We start from the raw sequence: 21,446 nt of genomic DNA on the forward strand, positions 1-21,446 counted from the left end.
GCTTTCGGTTGAACAACCATTTAATTGAATATAGGGTTGTTTTGTTGTTTTTTTTTTTTTTGAGGTGGAGTTTCGCTCTTGTTGCCCAGGTGGGAGTGCAATGGCATGATCTCGGCTCACTACAACCTCTGCCTCCCAGGTTCAAGAGATTCTCCTACCTCAGCCTCCCAAGAAGCTGGGATTACAGGCATGCACCACCATGCCTAGCTAATTTTGTATTTTTAGTAGAGACGGGATTTCTCCATGTTGGTCAGGCTGGTCTCGAACTCCCAACCTTAGGTGATCTGCCCACCTCGGCCTCCCAAAGTGCTGGGATTACAGGTGCTAGCCACCATGCCTGGCTTTTTTTTGTTTGTTTGTTTTTGTTTTTGTTTTTGTAGAGACTGGGTCTCGCTGTCACCCAGGCTGGAGGGCAGTGGCGCAATCATAGATCACTATAGCCTGGAACTCCTGAGCTAATGGGATCCTCCTGCCTCAGCTCCCCCACTGAGTAGCTGGGACTACAGGTGTGAGCTACTGTGCCTGGCTAATTAAAAAAAATTTTTTTTTCTGAGAGACAGGGTCTCACCATCTTGCCCAGGCTGAATATAGGATTTTGCCTGGACGATTATTTTCTCCTAGCACTTTGTCTTTAAAGAGTGAGAAGAGAGAGTGTAAGTGTCTCTGGTTTGAACAACTCGCCCATCCGAATACCTAAAGGAGAACTGAACCATGGTTGGTACTCAAATGTGAAGCCTCTTTAAGGAACAGAGAAGCTCCACAGACTCAGGTGCTCACATCTTAGCTTCAGCCCTCTTGCTGTGCAGCTGTAGGAGTGTAAGTCTCCCTCCCCACTGGATTGTGAGCCACCGACAAGCTACATCTGCTCTCTCTTTGCCATCTCACTTTCCCTGTTCTAGCTCCTGATTTCTCAGTGCAAGATGTGAATTGAGCCCTCTTTTTTAGGGAGCCAATTGGAGACCATACTACGTATGTCAATTTTCCGTTAGTTACCCTGTGTCTCCAAATGATTTATCTTTTCATCTTTGCTTTTCTAGCAGATCATCCCCATAAGGACACAAACGTGTGTTCCCTACTCACAGGAAAGACCCTCCTTATGCTCACAACCTGCCACCTACCATTCCATCTCCCTGCCTTCCTTCAAGCTAGAGTTACTGTGTTTACAATCACTGTACCCGCTTTTTAAAAACCTCCTATTCATTCTTCAACCCATCCCAACCTGCTCCCACCCCCAGCTACTCATATGTAAACACCAATGATCCACCTTTTTTCTAAACATAATGTTGTCCCATAAACATATCACATGCCATTAAATTTCTTTTTAAAAAGTGCAAATGATAAGGAATGTGTTATGTACTGCCAGATTATCCCACAGAAGGAGAGAGAGAGAGAGAACCCACCAAAGCGCAAGCTTCCTTTTAAAGCCATATCCTCCTGATGCTACGGGAAATGGTTTTCTCTCATTAACAGTCAGTTTACAATTGCTAACGAACTCCCAGTGAAAATGACTGACTAGATACATAGATCATATGAGATTATAACTGGGGTCTTTCAACTAACATTTATTTTGCATTTACTGTGTGCAGAGCACCCTGCAAGATTTGGCTCGTATAGAAAACATTCACTCACTAATTTACTCACTCATCTAACAAATACGTATTGAGTGCCTGCCGTGTACATAGCACTGAATTCCTAATGTCAGCCACCATTTCAGCTGTTTAGAAATGTTTTAATCACCTGTCTGAATTTTACACTGCCCACCCCACCTCCAGTCCTGAAGTATTGCCACAGAAGGTTGCCAGTAAATTATTATTCATTATTCTCTAAACACACAAAGGCTCCAAGCCTGAAATTTCTCGCACACCATGATGGAAAGATGGCCTTGGGTTTTCCTGCTGTGTTCACAGTCGCTTCTCCCATTATGCTTTGCCTATGTATCTCCTCCATCAGCAGGTGGTAGAGAAGCAGGTGCATAACACCTTGGTCTCTGGCCATCTGCTTAACTTTCCAAGGCCCCATTATCTTTAGAAAGGGAGACTCTGAGAGAGAAAGACACAGTGGCGTGTGTTTGGTTGACCGGCTTATGTACTTCAAAAGGCAACACCCCACAGGGGTTATGCACTGTTTGCGCTTCTGCTGCGTGGACGTGCATAAAGATAAAGGCGTCTGAGAAGCTTTGAGGTGAGGGCTGTGGAAGTCACTGGGTGCCTGAGGTGCCATTCTTAGGCTGTGGTCAAATAAGAGTTTCATGAAACATGCTGAGCATAAAAGAACAACATATCTGCCTATGGCTGGTACTTAGAGCTACTTTCCCCCACCAGTCCCAACCCTACCATCATAAAAACAAACTGCTGCATTCATGAGATTCATTCAGATTGGAAGGGACTGATTCCAGCAGATTATTTGGGGGAAAGGGAGGAGCAAGGGAAGCCATCCACATCTTTGCAGCCCCTGAGTTCCTGTGCTGGCTGGTGCTGAGCAGGCCTTCTTCATGCAGAACCCAACGACTAGGTAAGTCACCCAGTAGCTCTTGTGCCTCACTCACACAGCATGCACTCAGTTGCAATATTTTTTTAATTAAAATTTTTATCTTTATTTTTTATAGAGATGAAGTCTTGCTATGTTGCCCAGGCTGGTCTTGAACTCTGGGGCTCAAGCAATCTTCCCACCTCAGCTTCCCAAAGTGCTGGGATCACAGGTGTGAGCTACCATGTCCAGCATTAGATTCAATATTTTCTAAGACAGGGTCTAACTGAGCTGTTTGATCAACATGTTTCAATTAGGAATCCATTAGCTGCTGCAGCTCCAGCTATCACAAGCACCTTCACTGCCTAAGCAAATACAGAAAGCTGGGAAGTTCCAACAGGTGTCCTCGTGCATCTTAGTGACCCAAACTGGAGTCACTATGATTCTCCCTACCCCCACCCCATGAACAAAGGGGGCTTAAAAATCCGGTACTTCACTTCTGTAGTATCTACAGCAGAAGCAGGTGAGAGAGGAGGGAGCTGAGGTTGGAATATCTACCTTACCTTCCAACGTGAAGCACAGATTGTCACACCAAGGACCCTCAGAGGTCCTTACATAATGTATAATGACTGGATGTGGTCATTATAAGATCAGGCATAGATCCTGATTCAGTCAACTTTTGGCAAGGGTAGCAGGACTGACTTTACTTATAGCATATAGCCCAAGTCAAAGTGACTTAATGCGGAAGAGCCACTGGGAACATCAGCTCCAGAAGGGGCTCTGGGTGTGGATTATTTTCCAGGAACACTCTGCAGAATGACTTCCTTAATATCCTGGAAAGGTGTGGCTCCCCTTGGGCCTGAACTTTTGCTGTTAAGAACCTAGATGAATGCTGCTGTCATATATTGTTATTATGCCTAAACTACCCCAAAAGTTCACTGTTTCTATTTTCCATACATTCTATAAGTCCCTAAAATGTGTCAGGAGTGAGTGAGGTTTTGATGGTACAACAGAAACCAAAATAGATAGTGTTGATTTCCTCAAGGATTTTACAGTCTGGTGGGAGAATTGCATTTATGAAATCATCACATAAATAAGCATAAAATTACAAACTCATAATGCCACTAAAAAGGAGAGAGCTATGAGAACATACCTGACCTTATCTGGGATACAGGGAAAACATCCCTAAGAAAGTGATTTTGAACAGAAATATAAAAGAATTAAAAAGGTAAAAGGATGGGCAGTGAGGGATAAGATTTCTAAGCATAGAGAACAGCATCTGCAAAGCCCCTGAGTCAGAGGAAAGGATGGTGTATCCAAAGCTTTGAAAGAAGAGCCAGTGCAGCTGGAACATGGTAAGAAGGAATAAATTGGTGAGAGATGAGGCTTGAGCTTGCAGGGGCAAGTCATGTAGGGTCCTGGGAAGACTTTGAAGGGACTCAAGTCACAGGTCTGACCTGTCATTATTCCATCTAACCAACCAATTCTTGAACGTTTGCACTGAAAGAGATGACCCAGTTTCTGTCTGTGGCTTACAGCCTCGTGGAGAACCATTCTTATTCTGGTGGGTATTAGGGTTTTGAAGAGACACAATTAATGGCACTTTTTTTGCCCACTTTTGAAATCAATTGAAAAATAAAACAACACAGTCAGCAGAGGAAGATGATAAGGATGAAGATGAAGCAGATGAATCAAATGCCATTCTTATTTCTAAAAAGGCTGTGTCAGAAGACATAGCTCATTCTAAGAGCCAAAGTGAGCTTGCAAACTCCCTTCTGTCCAGTTCAGACTATGGGAGCTTACCTGAGGGAAAGTGTGGGTTTGCACAGGTTTCACACCTACCCAGGCTACTGTTTTCCACTGTGCTAGGTGGAGAGGGAAGGTAGGAAGAACTGAATTAATTAGTTCCAAATTGAATTCCTCCTCCCTCCCCAGTGTCCTTTTTTGTTTTTGTTTTAGTTTTTTTGGGGGGTGGGGGACAGGGTCTCACTGTCACCCAGGCTGGAGTGCAGAGGCACTATCCCAGCTCACTGCAACCTCCGCCTCCCAGGCTCAAGTGATCCTCCCATCTCAGCCTCCTGGGTAGGTGGGATCACAGATACACGCCACTATGCCTGGCTTGGCTAATTTTTGTATTTTTGGTAGATATGGGTTTTCACCATGTTGCCCAGGCTGGTCTCGAACTCCTGAGCTCAAGCAATCCACCCACTTTAGCCTCTCAAAGTACTAGTGTTACAGGTGTGAGCCATTGCCCCCGGCCCCCAAGGTCCTTTGATAGATGAGCTTCCCTTCTTCAGAAATGTGGACCTACTGCTTCCACTTAGCAGCCAGGTCACTGTCCCCACATCTGTAGGGAGGGAAAGGGGTTGGACAAGAATCCAGCAGGACTTAGGGAGACTCTGTTCTCATGATTGGAACTTCAAGAGTAGGGAATAAGTGTTCCTCCCTTGTCGTTGCTAAAAGACATTAAGAGAAAGGACTCAAAATACAACCTGGTCCTTTTCAGTGAAGATGGATTCTGATAAATGACGATGGATCACCTCCTACAGGAGAACACAATGCTACAATCCCCAAAGCATGTGACTTCCATGCTGAACTAACTTCTGTTTGCTTTTTCATCCACATAAGTAAAATTCTCCAGTTGTTTCTTTTTCAAACCTTGCTTGATGTGACAGATGCCTAAATTAAAAGGGTGACTTTTATTGTCACAGAATGTTAGTGCTGGAAAGGATTTCAAGGTCATCAAGTCTAATCCTACTCCTTACTTTATGGGAAAACACAAGACCCAGAGAGATGAAGTGGCTTGCTCAAGGTCACCCAAGCCGTTTGTGTCCTCCCAATCATTGGGATTCTATGACTAGTGATATTTCCAACTACATCACGTTGATATAGCTGAGAAACTCATTATTTATAGAAAACCTGTGATGCCTTTATTGAAACAAAGCACAGGTTTTTATAAAATAAAAGTCACCCTTTTATCTGTTAACAAAAATTTGTGTTTTGTTTATTAACTTTTTTACAGTGGAATAACCCCTGAACTAGTGGTTTGATTATTCTGATCCTAATAAATGTCTCCTTTTTAATGTTCTCTTTTCCTAATTAACCAAGTGCCAAGTAGAAAGAGATAAGTTATGCACTTTAATTACAATAACCCCAGGCTACAGGGAGAATTCTTATCACTGGCTTGGACCGTACATTCTGTGCTACTTAGAAGTAACATTGGTAAAAACTTCCTGTAAGCTGTGGATTTGGGATCCGAGGTGGCGGGGCAGTCAGGAAACAGAAGCAGTGAGGCTTTAGTTCCAGGTTTCTTCCATCATGCTGTGCCTGGTTCTCTCTGTGCTCATTTCCTTCTTATTAAAAATGGGAAATGACTATTATCCTGGATTATTGTGAGAGAGGGAGTTTAGGATGCTGCAAAGATGACTGGGTTGCAGCAGCAGGAGCCCAGAATTCTAGATCAGCTCTGCCACTAATGAGCTGCTTCTCTGGGCGAGTCTCATGGATTCTTTGAGCCTTAGTTGACTCCTCTGTAAAATGGGCTGGTTGTGTTAGCTGATCCCTGCAGTCTTTCTACGAAAGTTAAAATTGCTTTGACTCTAAATCCTTGTGATTCCATATTCCTTTTCCCATTCTTCTTCCATACCCTATGTTTCCCCAAACTGAGTGAACTCAGGTTTCAAAGAAATAAGTTACAAAAAGTGTCAAAACAGAAACAATTTCTACAAAGACCAAAGAACATTATTCATTGAAAAATATGTGCCTTATTTTACTTGTCAAAATGAGCAGAGAAATCTAGGATTATTTCCATTCTCATTATGGTGTCATTTCGTAGCAGCAGCAGTTTGCTTGTGGTCCTTTTCTCTGAGGAGTTCCCTTCAGGAAACAGAATTTCCTAGAGCAGATGGAGGGGCAGTAAGAGATCTCAGCCACCTGCATTCTAACCCTTGGCTTCTCTAACTTCCAGGTTATTCTGACTGAACTATCTTTAGATACTCGATGCAAAAAAAAATTGTGCGATAGAGTCTTATGGACATCGAACTAAGAATCACATTATCTGGTTCGAGAGTTAGAGCTTCCTCTAATGAGATGCATGGTCTTGATTTTAAGTCAATTGTCTTCTGTGGCCTCAATTTCCATGCTTGTGAAATGAGAAGGTTAGGCTGGATGGTGTCTAAGATTCTTTGCATTCTTAATTCTAGCTTCATTTGGGGAAAAGGACAGGATTGGTGGCAGTTTTGGGGGTCTTTGGATTGGGAGGCAGAGTCCCACCATGTTGAGCAAGGGCAGGACATAGTTCAGCACTGTGGGAGTGTCTCCTCTCACTCCTCTCAAAGGTGTCGGCCTTTGTTGAGTACACGAAGTGTTAGTGACGTGGAGGAAGGGAAAGGATATCAAGAAATCTAAAATGTGGTTTCTGCCCTCAAAGGATTTACAATCCAGTTGGTAAACACAAGGGCAAGAGTCTAAGGCCAGGATCCCAGAAGATGTACACACCACCTTACACATGGGTTGACTTTATCAAGCAATGGGCATTTATGCTGATCAGAGGCACATATCCATGCCTGGGTAGCCCCATCCAGGAGAAGATGAAGGAATGTCCTACGGGTCTTGGTGGCTTCTTACTTTGTGGAGTCACCATTTTTTCCCCAGAAGAGTCTGTTTTCTTTTTAGAATGTTGCTTGATTTTGGTCTTTTGATGGCACACATTAAACTCTGTCTCCATAGAATGCATGCCCCCTGGGAGAATATGTAGGCTGTGTGTAAGGAGATAGGAGTGGGAAAAAGACGACAATGGGAAAAAGCATTAACCAAAATCCTAGGGTAAGAAAATACAAGATGCATTCAGGAGACAACTGGCAGACCAGTTTGGCTATTATACAGCTTTTAAAGAGTATTTTTTAAAAAACAACAAAAACCTGAAAACGTAATTAGGATTCAGATTAAGTAACATGATGTCAAAAGAGAGACCAAGGATAAAATCTAGCCCTGCCATTCCTCATCTGCCTGCCTTTGAGCAAGTTATTTAATCTCTCTGTGTCTGTATCTCCACTTGGTAAAATGGAAGTAATAACACCAATTTTATAGTATTTTGTGAGGATTAACTTAAGCAGTGTATGAACAGCTCCTGGCACACTAAGAATGATCAACATATGGTAATTTTCTCAAATTCTCCGGTCTTTCTACCTCCACAGTGGCTTTTTCTGCAATAGGCGATTAGGAGAGCAGTCACCGGACAGACCTTGGATGTGAGTTCAGCTCAGCCAGTTATAAACTGTTGGATTTTAGGCAAAATACTTAACTACTCTTAACTTCAGTTTTCTTATGTACAAAATGGGATTAGTCATACTTACCTTGTAAGATTATTGAAAAGTTTAGAAATATATCATGTTCAGCACCCAATAGTACCGGGTAAGAAGAGGAGAGGGAGTAGAATTCAATAAATCATGGTGATAGGGGGGAAGAAGGAGGAAAAAAAGGAGCTGTTTTAATTGAGAACCTTGAATTCTTGATCAAGAAGCCTAGAATTTATGTTGTAGGCAGTGGAGAGTCACTGAAGGTGATTTTTCGGACAGGAAACCATAGGATACAGATGAAGAGAATCTTAACCTTGTTGAGAATGTGTCAATAAGGCGCACAGGGCAAGGGAGAACAGCCTGGAGGGAGAAAGACCAACCTACTGAAGACAAAAGCCAGTTTGCTTTATGTATGTGCTATATAATTCTTTTACTACCAAATGGATTTCTTCTTCTGGAATCTAACAATTCTGAATGTATGAGAGAGGCAGAGATAGAAATGGAGAGCGATGGAAAGGACAGAGGGGAGAAAGAGAAAGAGAGGGGTGCCAGGAGAGAGATAGATACAGTAGTTCCCTTTCTGCGGGGGATGCATTCCCAGATCCCCAGTGGATACCTGAAACTGCAGATAATACTGAACCCTATATATGCAGCAGAACTAGCATAAATTTTGTTTTCCTTCACGGTTTCACAGACAGAAGATTTGTTCTTGCCATAGATCTTAGCAACCTCAGCATGTGATTTTTTTTCTTTCCTTCATTCAGTTGAGAACTTTCACCTTTTAATTTAAAAGATGCACTTCATGGCTTCTCTTTGGCATATCTGAATCCCAGAATCACTGCTCTTGCACTGTGGGGCCATTATGAAGTCAGATAATGGTTACTCGAACGTAAGCACTTCGATACCGTGACAGTGAATCTGACAACTGAGACGGCTGCTGACCAAGGGGCAGGGAGCATATGGAGCATGGATGCGCCAGACAGGGGGATACTTCATATCCCAGGCAGGACAGAGCAGGGCAGCGTGCTATTTCATCAGGCTACTCAGAACTTATGAATTGTTTATTTCTGGAATTTCCCATTTAATATTTTTGGACTGTGGTCGATCGAGGGTAAATGAAATGGCAGAAAGCAAAAATACAGATAAGGGGGACTGCTTGCTGTACAAAGACAGAGACAAGAGGAGGGAGCTGTCCTCAAGGGCTTTTTGTGCGAAGACATCTGGCACACAGATATGCTGCATGCAGGTGGCTTTAGAGAACATGCATCCAGGTATAAATCTGGCATCGACAGGTTGAATTTTCAGTTGACAGGTGGGTTACTTTAAATAAAACTGGGGAATTGGTGTGGAAGGGGTGAGAACACCACCTCCGCTTTGTTATCCCACCTCCACCAAGATGTTCCTGAACCCCTGAGAACAGCTGCATCATCTGCTGACCACATTTGTGTCTTCTGTTCTGGGAGGAGATGGATTTCTGGTCAACAGCACGCCCCCTGACAAAAATGACTTTCTGCCATTTCCTTCCATTCCATTTTCAATCTGATTGCTGTTTTGCTTGGAGGAGTGCTATGGTCGGAATGTTTATGTCTCCCTCAAATTCATATGTTGAAATCCTAACCCCCAAGGTGGGGCCTTTGGGAGGTGCTTAGATCATAAGGGTGGAGTCCTTGTGAATGGGATCAGTGCTCTTTTTAAAGAGGCCCAAAGGGGCTTGTTTGCCCTTTTCACCATGTGAAGATTCAGTGAGAAGGCACCATCTGTGCCCTCATCAGATACTGCCAGCCCTTTGATCTGGGACTTCACAGCCTGCAGAACTGTGAAAAATAAATGTTTGTGGTTTACAAGCCATCAGTTTATGGTACTTTTGTTATAGCAGCCCGGACAGACAAAGTAGGAGGGTGAGTTTGTCTTCGTGAGAATGGTGCGTGATTTAGCTTATTCTGAAAGCAAAATGTCTTTAGTTTATGTTTTTTATGCTTTTTATGTTATCTTTCCTTTTTCTTTTTCACTAGTCATCCAAACACTGGATGTCTAAAAACTAGTGGGCATCAGCATCCTACCAAAGTCAGTTTCTGTTGCCAAAGTTGTTACTGCCCTAAAGGCTGGTGCCTGGCTTGTTCAGTTGAGAGAGGACAGCAAGTTAGTACCTGTGCTGGCCCAGATCCACTGTGAGGACGTGCAGGTGCCCTGGAGCCGCTCTTTGAAAGGCTACCACCTCCTGATGGAATGCTTCCTGTGTGCCGCCTAAGTCAGAGCACTGTGGATCAGTGGGTTCTGCGGATGACAGTTGAATAGAAATGCCAACTGAATGTCCCCCAAAAGACAATGCTCTGTATTGACGTCTGAGAGCTTTTCTCACCCACCTTTCAGTTCTAAAGATTTTGTCATCCTGCTAAGATGGATGAAATGGTTGGCCCCCAAGATACCTTATAGGGCCCCCTTTTTTTTGGTTGTGGGAGTGTTTACTATAATCTCCCTTTCTTGTTTTAAAGACCGTTTAGTGAAATACTTTGTACATCAAAAGTATATATATAAGATATATATATAACATATGAAAATAATATGAATATTTGCATGTACCCAGCACTTACCTTAAGAAATAGAATATAATGGAATACTCTCAAAGACCCCTGTGAATCACACCTCATTCACATCCTTTTTCTATCCTTCCTTGGGTATTTATGTGATTGTCCTGCTTTTTAAAAGAGTTTAAATTACATATATATGTATCCCTATGTAATATACTGTTTTGTTTGCTGTTGTCTTTTATATTATGTCATCAAACTAGATGTGTTCTTTTGCAACTTACAATTTTTTTGCATGAAATCATGTGAGATTAAGCCATGCTGATACATTAAATGATGATTCATTCCTTTCCCCTACTATATGGCACTCCATTCTATAGATATACTATAAATAATTTAGTCATTCTTTGTTGATGGACATTTGGGGTGTTGTTTATTCTTATAAATCGCATATTTGGAGTATTTTTTCTGTTACAAATTCTGATGCTATGAACCTGTTTTGCACATGCCTCTTCGTACACATGTGCAAGAGTTTCTCTAACATTTGTAAGTTGGGGTGGGATTGCTAGCTATGAACAAACATCTACTTTATGAAATATTTCCAAGTATTTCACAAAGTGACTGGACCAGTTTACACAAGTACTGTATGAGTCCTCATTGATCCCATCCTTGGTAACATTTTTATTACCTGATTGACATTTTTGCCAGTCTTGTCAGTATGAAATGGAAGCTCTTTCTGGTTTCAGTGGGCAATTCCTTAGTAACTTACGAGAGGAAACATTTTTTAATATGTTTTGGTCATTGATGCTTCCTTTTCTGTGTTGAATTCGTTGTAATGTTTCCAATACACTGCGTTCCATTCGGTGCAGCTCTGCCTGCGGCTGAGTTAGGCTAGACAGTGGAGCAAAGGCCTGTGCTGATGAAAGGTGTGCTGCTTTTCTTTGTGAAGGCCCTGAGGAGGCGGGAAGTGGCCGCTATGGACCCCGTTATATCACTGACATGGGAGCCGGTGAGGATGATGAAGGATTTGAAGACGACTTAGATTTGGATATTTCCTTTGAGGAGGTAACAATAATCTCTGCTCTTAAAACCCAGGGTGTTTGTGTTTCCTTGCCGAACAAGGCAATTTAGCCAATGGACCATAAACATTGTACTTAACACTTAAATGGGCCCATTTCCTTTTAACACTGATTTGTTTCCTCTGACGCTCAGTCTCCAGGGGCTGATAAATCAGTAGTAGGGAAGTACCAGCCGCGCTGATGGTCCGTAGGCAGCTCCTGCCTGCGGACTCCACAATCTGGCAAAAACATACTTCGATTTCCCGCCAAGGGAAATTTCAGAAAATCGGGTATTATAAGGAAATGAACAACTCCTTGACAAAGTCATGCATCTTCATCATATTGGAATAAGAATAAATCATGTAATATCAGTTTTACTGCTGATTTTCTGAGTAACACAGGGAAAAGCACTGAAAGTCCCTGAGCATCAAGCTCTTTGTCCATAAACTGGAGTCAGTGCTGCCTTCCCCATCTCCATCCTAGGGTTTTTGGAAGTGACCATGTTTTAAAGTAGTAGGCAACAGCTATAAATAAAACAGTCCAATTGCCGTGCTCTGTGTTCATCCTGAATCCCTTTCCTTCTCCGGCTTAGGTTAAACCACTTCCTGCTACCAAAGGAGGGAATAAGAAATTTTTGATGGAAAGCAAGAAGATGTCTATATCTAACCCAAAGACCATTTCCAGGCTCGTCCCCCCTACCTCAGCATCTCTCCCTGTGACCACGGTGGCTCCCCAGCCCATTCCCATAGAGAGGAAAGGGAAGAACGGTGTGGCCATAACGTCAAGGCTCTTTGACATGCCTTGTGATGAAACTCTCTGCTCTGCTGACAGCTTCTGTGTCAATGACTACACCTGGGGGGGCTCACGATGCCAGTGCAACCTGGGCAAAGGTGGTGAGAGCTGCTCAGAAGGTAGGCCCTTGGGGGAGAGGAAGAATGTGGTGATGAATTGGCACCATTGAGAGCCAGAGGGCAGTTTTGTGGTCCAAACATAGTTCCTTCTAGTCTCTTTTCCAAGATAAGTTCCGTCTTCCACATATTGGTCATTAAATTAGCTATACAAGGCAAATTGTGAGGCAACTTTCATTGCTTCTAAGCAGACAGCAATCCTATTTCTACGTGTGCCAAATGTGTAGTCCCTTTAAAGCAATCGATAAATCATCCTGATACTACCTTAGAGAGGTAGGTTTTACTATAATCACATATCTACCAAAATATGCAGCTAAAACTTATGCATGAGGGTTAAGAAGGGTAACAACTGGGCCAACTTGTATTACACAAAGGCCTGTATAGCTAAGGGCAAGTGACAGTGGCCCTAAAGCCATTGGTTTCTTCTTAGGAAAGTCAGTGCCAGTCTCCAAAAATGCAACTTCTTCCTAAGAATTTCAGAAGCTCAAAGTCTCCAAGAATGAGAGTTGTAGGTGTAAAAAGTATAGAAAAGAAGATAGCACAGTTGAACAGATTAGTGAGGGTTCTCACTTAATGACATCCAGGCAATGCTGTGTATTGATTTTTGCTTTTGAAGCAGTGAGGAAATAGCATTCTTTTGTGTTATCTTTTTTCTTCTTCAGATATTATTATCCAGTATCCTCAGTTCTTTGGCCACTCCTATGTAACGTTTGAACCTCTGAAGAACTCCTATCAGGCATTCCAAATTACTCTTGAATTTAGGGTAAGAGGGACATATTGTTTGATGAGTGCTTTTTGGACACTTTAACACAGCAATGTGCTACATTCAAAGGCTGGGGGAGAGGAAGGGAGGCAGCAGGAAGAGCGATCAAAGGTAAATATGACACAGAGCCTGTCTCTAAACCAGCTCATGAGACAAGAGGATTGAGGAGCACATTCACAACATTCAAGTGTGACAGTGAGGAGACAGTGGGTTTGTATGTCACTGAACTCTAGAGTGGCTGACATGAAGCTTCCAAGTGAGAAAGTTGGGGTCCGAGCAATGTTGTTCATAATAGTGATTTCTCCCAGGCCAGGATTGAGAAGAAGCAATGCATTCCCGGTTCCAACATTGTTTAAAAAGAGAGCCCAATTCTCTGTCTTCATTGTGATAGCTGTCACTGAACAAATAGAAAACCGTTCTCTATGCAACGTTTGCATTGTGAGGGCCCAGTGGAGGTTCTCTGATTTGAATCAACAGCAGATAAGAATTCAATCAGTGACCTCAGCTTAAACTGATTCTTTTGGGTATCTCCAATGACATAAAAAGGTCTGGAGGTCTGGAAAGAAGTCTCATGTGAAGTCATGGCCACAGTGTTGAGTCTTCAAGAAATGACCCGTCTTAGTCTAAGACCACCAGCACAGCTTTCGGTTGAGCTGTTCTTACCATCCTGTTCTCCTGATAGAAGGAAAGAAGCAAATGTGCATTCCTCCCCAAAGGGAGGGAAATAGAAAGTACAAAGTGAAACTAGAATTGGATGTACACCAGCAGCATCCTCACTGTGACCGTGGTCTTTGTACATTTGGCTTTCCGAGGATCTGCAGGTGCATCCACAAAGGACATGTCAAGAGCAGGTCAAAGATGGAGTCACCTTCCTCTCGCCTCACTGCCACCTCTCAGTTTATATCACTGCCATTTGTTTATTGAAATGAACTGGGACCAGGTATCTGGGAGTGAATTGGAGCCCATGTGCTTGACCCTTTGTAGATAGGATCGTGGAGGGGAATATGCTCAAGTTTCACATTTGCGAGTCTTTCCAGATGGCGCTTTATGGAAGGGGAGGCACTTACTGTTCATGTGGCTTTTGTTTGTATAATCACAGGCGGAGGCGGAGGATGGCTTACTGCTCTACTGTGGGGAGAATGAACACGGGAGGGGAGATTTCATGTCCCTGGCTATCATCCGACGCTCCCTGCAGTTCAGGTAATTCCTGCCAAAAGCCTCACACTCTCCTTTTGTTACATTATCCTACGTTATATTTGCATTTTTGTAGTATAAGAAATATATACAGGATGGATTCCAGTAGACGAAAGAATGGTTTGTATAAAATAAGTATGATATGAACCAGTTTACCAAATACTGGGGTACTGGGATTGCAGGATAACCTATAAAACTTGCGTTTTGGGACCTTGTAATCATTCATTCATTCAGCAGCACCTACAGTGTACCTGGCTCTGGAGGTGTTGAGTGTACCTGGCGCTGCAGGTACTTTTGAATGTACCTGACTCTGCAGGTGCTGTTGAATGTACCTGGCGCTGCAGGTACTGTTGGATGTAACTGGTGCTGTAGGTGCTGCTGAATGTTTCTTGAGCATCTACAGTGTACCTGTCTACAGGCACTCCTGTCGATCCTGAAGATGCAGAGTGAGCCAAAGGAATACAGTTCCTTTTCTCTGGAGCTCTAGTGGATGTGATGGGAAGAAGGCTGGGGTCTTCTTATTTCCTTTTGGCAAATGTGGCTGACAGGTGTGGACTGAGAGGAGCCTCCAACCTCCCATGGGCTCCCCATCCTCATCTTCCTCTGGGCTGTGCTGGGAACTCTTTGGCTTGCCTCCACTGCCCTCATCGTTTCTCCCCCAACATGGAAGCCACCTTTAGCTTATGTGCGGTCTTCTGCGGGGCAGAGTTTTGTGGAGGGGTGAAGGTTTTAATGACTCTTGTGGAGGTGTGCAATGCACCTCTTTGTGAACAATCAACGGGCACCAGCCTGGTCCTTCTCCGTGGTGCACTCGCTGACATCCTAATGGCACCAACCCCCTGCTGCCCGACCTTCAGCATATGATGCAACCTCTCCAAGCCTGCGTTTCCTATGGGGCTGTTGTGAGGGTTAAATGAGTTAATTCATAAAAGCGCTTAGAGCAGTGTCTGATCCAGAGCAAGTACTCAATCAGCATCAGCCATTATTGTCTTCTTAAATTACTTTCAGCATAAAAAATGTTTTTGGTTAAGTTGAAGAAGGCCTCTGAGTATCCCACTTGGGCTAGAAAATGGGCCCCCATGCTTTGCTAAATGGTTTGATTCATGAAGTTTGGTGTTAGCCACCAGGATCTTGGGCGGTATTTTTTGCCTTGTGGGGTTCTAGCACTGGGAGGATCAGATAGACTCTCAGTAGCACTGACTGTTGTTAGCTGGTAGCAGCTCTCCAACTATGCAACTCCTGCTGAGTGAATCTGCTATCCTCCTTGGGGTAAGCCTGTCCCGCAATACCTCTTGACTGCATCTCACTTCACTGAGGATCTCAAGACAAAGGGAGGGCCTGAGAAGTGACTGCAGTTAATGAAAATGCTAGTAAGGAAAATGCTGGCCATGACTCCTTCCCCACGGGAAGTCTCAGGATCCATGTGGAAGAGGCCTGGTGGCTATTTGGAAGTTGACCAGAAAGGTCCAAGATTCCAGCTATTAGGCATGGTGACCGTGGGCACTCCCGGGCCATAGGGAGATTGGGATAAAAACAAGAATAATGCAGCCATCTGAGGACACTCCTCCTCTGTCTCACCTCTCTGCTGAGCTTCCTGTGGACCTCGCCTGTGTTTAGGTACAGCTAAGCACAGATGGCAGGGCTGGCCAGCTTGCCAAAATGAGCCTGAAGACCTGGATTTTTATATTTTATGAATATCACTGAGCTTTGTTATTTAAGAGTTGGGAAAGTCCCCAGAGAAATCCTTGGAAGCAGAGTGACTCGTATTCTAATTCTCTGTACCTTGAATTCATGGTAAGCATTTGGCAATCGCTGAAAACAAGAAGGAGGTCCTTAGTTGCCCATCATTTTCTTTTCTTTTTCTTCTTTCTTATGATTTTTCCTTTACTTTTCTTATGGGTCCTGTCCTTTTCAGAAACAGAGAAGGCTAAATTCCTAATGAGCCGAAGTGATCATCGTCTTCTAGTCAAAAGAAAATAGGAGCCGGGTGCGGTGGCTCACACCTGTAATCCCAGCACTTTGGGAGGCCAAGGCGGGCGGATCACGAGGTCAGGAGATCAAGACCATCCTGGCCAACATGGTGTAACCGCATCTTTACTAAAAATACAAAAATTAGCTGGGCGTGATAGCATGCACCTATAGTCCTAGCTACTCAGGAGGCTGAGGCGGGAGAATCACTTGAACCCAGGAGGCGGAGGTTACAGTGAGCAGAGATCACACCACTGCACTCCAGCCTGGGTGACAGAGCGAGACACTGTCTCAAAAGAAAAGAAAAAAGAAAATGGGATGCGGATTAGTTACTACCTTTCATTAATTTCTTTTTTCTTTTTTTTTTTGAGACGGAGTCTGTTGCCAAGACTGGAGTGCAGTGGTGCAATCTGGGCTCACTTCAACCTCCACCTCCTGGGTTCAAGCAATTCTCCTGCCTCATCCTCCCAAGTAGCTGGGATTACAAGCATTCGCCATCATGCTCAGTTAACTTTTATATTTTTAGTAGAGACAGGATTTCACCATGTTGGCCAGGCTGGTCTCGAACTCCTGAACTCAAGTGATCCACCTGCCTCGGCCTCCCAGAGTGCTGGGATTACAGACATGGGCCACCATGCCCAGTTTTTTTAAAATTTCAACTTGTATTTTTAATTTTTATTTTTATTTATTTTTGGGACAGAGTTTCACTCTGTTGCCCAGGCAGTGGCGTTAACTTGGCTCACTGTAACCTCCGCCTCCTGGGTTCGAACGATTCTGCTGCCTCAGCCTCTGGACTACAGGCACCTGCCACGACGCCCAGCTAATCTTTGTATTTTTAGTAGAGATGGAGTTTCACCATGTTGGTCAGGCTGGTCTTGAACTCCTGACCTCAGGTGATCCGCCCACCTTGGCCTCCCAAAGTGCTGGGATTACAGACGTAAACCACCATGCCTGGCCTAATGTCAACTTTTATTTTAAATACAGGGCGTACATGTGCAGGTTTGCTACATGGGAATACTGCATGATGCTGAGGCTTGGGGTACAGATCCCGTCACGCAGGTAGCAAGCACAGTACGCAAATGCCCATGATTTCCTAAGTTGCAGAAAAAATCAGGCTAACAAAGGCCCTACGTTGAAAGGTCCTATGGGCAGATGAAAGATAACTAGATGGAGATCATCCCCAGGAAGAGGTGCCTAGTTCTTCCCTGTATTGATTTCAACAGCACTTGATATTCATAAACATAACTCTGAACAGACTGACTCGGAAAGGAGCTGTTGACCTGGAAGTGACGTCCATGGAATCTGAAAACATAATGAGCTGGTTCATCAAAGAATCTTCTTTTCCTTTTCCTCCCCAACAGGTTTAATTGTGGAACTGGGGTTGCCATCATCGTAAGTGAGACCAAAATCAAACTGGGGGGCTGGCACACAGTTATGCTCTACAGAGATGGGCAGAACGGGCTGCTGCAGCTGAACAACGGCACCCCGGTGACAGGCCAGTCTCAGGTAAGTATGAGCCCCACACCCTGCCCACCCCACGTACCACTCACCATGAGCCTCCAGGGAGGGACTCACTGCACAGAGCCATGGCAGCGTCTGCAGGATTCAAGTTCTGGATAGGCGTGGTGAGGCCTATTTCTCGTGGTGAACCCATGCAGCAGACCTTTGATGTGCTCTTGAGTGGTCTTGCACTCCAGGTGAGCTTTCAGGACACACACCCACCTCACATCTACCAAAGAGAAGAATTCAACTTACAAGCATCATTGCTGTTGGTGCACAGGTTCATGCTGCAGGCCTGTGCCCAAAGATATGTTCTCTTTCCTAAGTACATCAAAGCCAGCGGTAGAAGAAGGCCCATATTGGAAGAATAGAACCCATTATTACTATTATCACTTGGAGGCAGAGGGTCTCACTCTGTCCCCCAGGCTGGAGTGCAGTGGCAGAATCATGGCTCACTGCAGCCTCTACCTCCCTGGTTGAAACCATGCCACCTCAGCCTCCCAAGTAGCTGGAACTACAGGCATGTGCCACCATGACTGGCTAATTTCTTTCTTTTTATTTTATTTTTTTTGTAGAGATTGAGTTTCACTGTGTTGCCCAGGCTGGTCATGAACTCCTGGACGCGAGCAATTCTCCCACCTAGGCCTCCCAAAGTTCTGGGGTGACAGGGATGAGCCACCACACCCAGCCTAGAAGCCATTATTCGTGTCAAACACAAAACTTGCTTTTAGGATGGGGTGTTGCAATCCTGTGGCTTCAGAAGATAGTCTCGAAAGGTTCATTTGGTTCAAAATGCAGGAATAAGTTCTTCATCTACCTTTGAGGGGTGGCCGTAATTATAGGAAATGGTTAAAAAAAAAAAAAAAAGGGCTGGACTTTTGGGCTACTCAGCAAATCACCTAGTATTCACATATTTGTTATGGTCTGAGCAATTTTAGGACTATGTTCAGAATAAACAGTTTGGATTAAAAGCCTGCCAAGGAACTGAGCCTATAATTATAATCAGGCAGGTGTCTGTATTCTCCAAGGAAAAATGTAGCAAGAAAGCCTTTGTTTATATGTCTACAGCTTCCTCCCTGCTTGGGCTCCTCTCTACTCTTCGCCAGCAAGGCACATTATATAAAGCAGTGGTCCCCAACCTTTTTGGCACCAGGGACCAGTTTTGTGGAAGTCAATTTTTCCATGGACCAGGGAGGGCGTTTGATTTCAGGATGAAAGTGTTCCATCTCAGATCGTCAGGCATGGTTAGAGTTTCAGAAGGAACGTGTCACCTGGATCCCTCGCCCGTGCAGTTCACAACAGGGTTCGTGCTCCTCTAAGAAGCTAATGGCACAGCTGATCTGACAGGAGGCGGAGCTCAGGCGGAAATGCTCGCTCATCCTGCCACTCACCTTCTGCGGTGCACCCTGGTTCCTAACAGGCCACCGACTGGTATGGGTCCATGGCCATGGTTGGGGACCCCTGATATAAAGGGCTATGCCTTGCTGACACCCTGCCTTCCAAAATATAGAAGAAAATATCTCATTAATTTGGATCCCAGTGATTCCAAAGGAACAAGAATTCCAATTTAGTAAATGCGAATCCAGGGAGACTGTTTATGCTCTGATGGCTAGGTAAGAAAAAGACAGGGTCAGTAAACTACATCAGTGCCAGAACTAATAGGCCTAACATGATAAAAGTTAGTTTGATAGGAATAAAGAAACTTCTAGCTTGGGTCCAAAATACTAACATGAAGACAGAATGGAGAAGCTACAATAGAAGCCTGTGAAAATGTCTAATTGTTTAAAACAGGGGAAGTTCCATAGCTGTTAACAAACAGGGTCCTGTGGTAACAATAAGCTAAATAAATTATAGGCTGTGTTAACAGAGTCATAGCATCTAAAAAAGGGAGGTGATGATCTTATTCTATTCTGTTGACTATGTGATAGCTTCTAGTGACTCGGATAGTGACTCTAATCCTCTGAAAGGATTACATTCACATCTGGATCACATTCTAAGAAGGCTGCAGACAGATTGGAGCAGTTCTAAGGGTAGTCACCCAAACTGGAAGATGACTTGAAATCCCTTCAATGATTGATTGAAGGAGCAATGTTTAGTTTGGAGAAGAGAAGATGAAGGCATGCAAGGTGGTTTTTCATTATAGAGTCAAAGAAAGAGCCTTGGGAAACGAAGATTTACTCCATGGACCCCCCAAGGCCGAATCTGAATGGGATGAGCCTTAAGAGGTCTATTTTAGCTTCACCTAATAAAAGGACAGAAGTGCAACAGACTACCTCAGGAGAGGGGGGTATCTTTGGGGAGTGTTCAAGGGGTAACTTATCTAAACTTCTTGTTAGGGATGTAGCAGGAATCCAACAGCCAGTGAGAGCTTGAATTATACGAGTTTTTATATTTTTTGTTAATCTCAAGATTCTATGTTTGTAATGAATATAATAATTAATTGAGCCAGGTGCAGTGGCTCATGCCTCCAATACCAGTACTTTGGGAGACTGAAGTAGGCAGGTCACTTGAGGTCAGGAGTTCGAGACCAGCCTGGCCAACATGTGAAACCTTGTCTCTACTAAAAATATTTAAAAATTAGCCAGGTGTGGTGGTGGGCGCCTGTAATCCCAGCTACTCAGGAGGCTGAGGCAGGAGAATCACCTGAACCTGGGAGGCAGACGTTGCAGTGAACTTACATTGCACTATTGCATTCCAGCCTGGGCTACAGAGCAAGACTACATCTCCAAAAAAAAAAAAAAAAAAAGAATTAATTTAATTGCCAGGCACAATGGTGCACACCTATAATTCTCACCCTTTGGGAAGCCAAGGCAGGAGGATCACTTGAGCTCAGGAGTTCGAGACTAGCCTAGGGAACATGGTGAAACCCCATCTCTACCAAAAATAGAAAAATTAGCCAGGTGTTGTGTCATACGCCTGTAGTCCCAGCTACTTGGGAGGCTGAGGAGGGAGGATCGCTTGAGCCCACGAGGTCAAGCCTGCAGTGGGTCATCTTTGAGCCTGTGAATAGCCCTGCACTTCAGCCTGGGTAACATAGTCAGATCCCATCTGTATTAGTCCGTTCTCATACTGCTATGAAGAAATATCCGAGACAGGGTAATTCATAAAGAAAAGAGGTTTAATTGACGTACAGTTCTGCATGGCTGGGAAGGCCTCAGAAAACTTACAATCATGGTGGAAGGGGAAGCAAACATGTCCTTCTTCACATGGCAGCAGCAAGGAGAAGTGCTGAGCGAGGGGGAAAAAACGCCTTATAAAACTATCAGAGCTCGTGAGAACTCACTATCGAGAGAACAGCATGGGGGTAACCGCCCCCATGATTCAGTTACCTCCCACCGAGTCCTTCCCATGACACATGGGGATTATGGGAGCTACAATTCAAGATGATATTTGGGTGGAGACACAGCCAAGCCATATCACCATCTTTTTTTAAAAAAGGAATTAATTGCAAGAAGCATGTAGCTTTATGGATACTCAGGCTGAAGATTGCCTCCATACTAGCGAGACTCGCTAAGCAAGTTGTCAAGCAGGACCACGAGTGTGGCTGTTTAATAAGCTGTCCTGAGAGACAGTGATTCTATCTTAAGTGAGATTCCCCAGCAACAGACCTGAGATGTGGAGTCCTATGCAAGTGATGTATTAAGAAAGTGCTCCCAGGAGAAACTGCTGAGAGAGAGGAGACGGACAGGGAAGAAGAGGTTATCAGCAAGAGTGAGATCTCAGGCCAAGTTTTTCAGAGTATGGTTTCTGCCTGATCCAGTAGAGGA

The 21,446-nt window shown here is 44.1% G+C and overlaps 1 protein-coding gene and 1 long non-coding RNA gene across 6 annotated transcripts in view; one reads left to right on the forward strand and one right to left on the reverse strand.

Annotated features, from left to right (window-relative positions):
- Nucleotides 1–21,446, forward strand: part of EGFLAM (EGF like, fibronectin type III and laminin G domains) — a 196,395-nt gene that overhangs the window by 126,132 nt on the left and 48,817 nt on the right. For 3 of the 5 annotated variants that reach the window (XM_025387582.1, XM_025387583.1, XM_025387584.1), the window contains 5 exons: nucleotides 11,238–11,353; nucleotides 11,939–12,257; nucleotides 12,917–13,017; nucleotides 14,117–14,217; nucleotides 17,541–17,685. In XM_025387582.1, the coding sequence (XP_025243367.1) occupies nucleotides 11,238–11,353; nucleotides 11,939–12,257; nucleotides 12,917–13,017; nucleotides 14,117–14,217; nucleotides 17,541–17,685 (782 nt within the window). Of the gene's footprint in view, nucleotides 1–8,674; nucleotides 9,035–11,237; nucleotides 11,354–11,938; nucleotides 12,258–12,916; nucleotides 13,018–14,116; nucleotides 14,218–17,540; nucleotides 17,686–21,446 lie in introns of those variants that run through there. The other 2 variants (XM_025387586.1, XM_025387587.1) reach the window with 2 other exon arrangements.
- LOC112625966 lies at nucleotides 5,591–8,614 on the reverse strand. The gene is made up of 2 exons (XR_003119807.1): nucleotides 8,542–8,614; nucleotides 5,591–7,223 (listed from the first exon to the last, which is right to left on the reverse strand). It is a non-coding gene; the product is annotated as an uncharacterized LOC112625966 (long non-coding RNA).

This window comes from Theropithecus gelada, chromosome 6, assembly GCF_003255815.1.
Source record: "Theropithecus gelada isolate Dixy chromosome 6, Tgel_1.0, whole genome shotgun sequence".
NCBI lineage: Eukaryota > Metazoa > Chordata > Mammalia > Primates > Cercopithecidae > Theropithecus > Theropithecus gelada.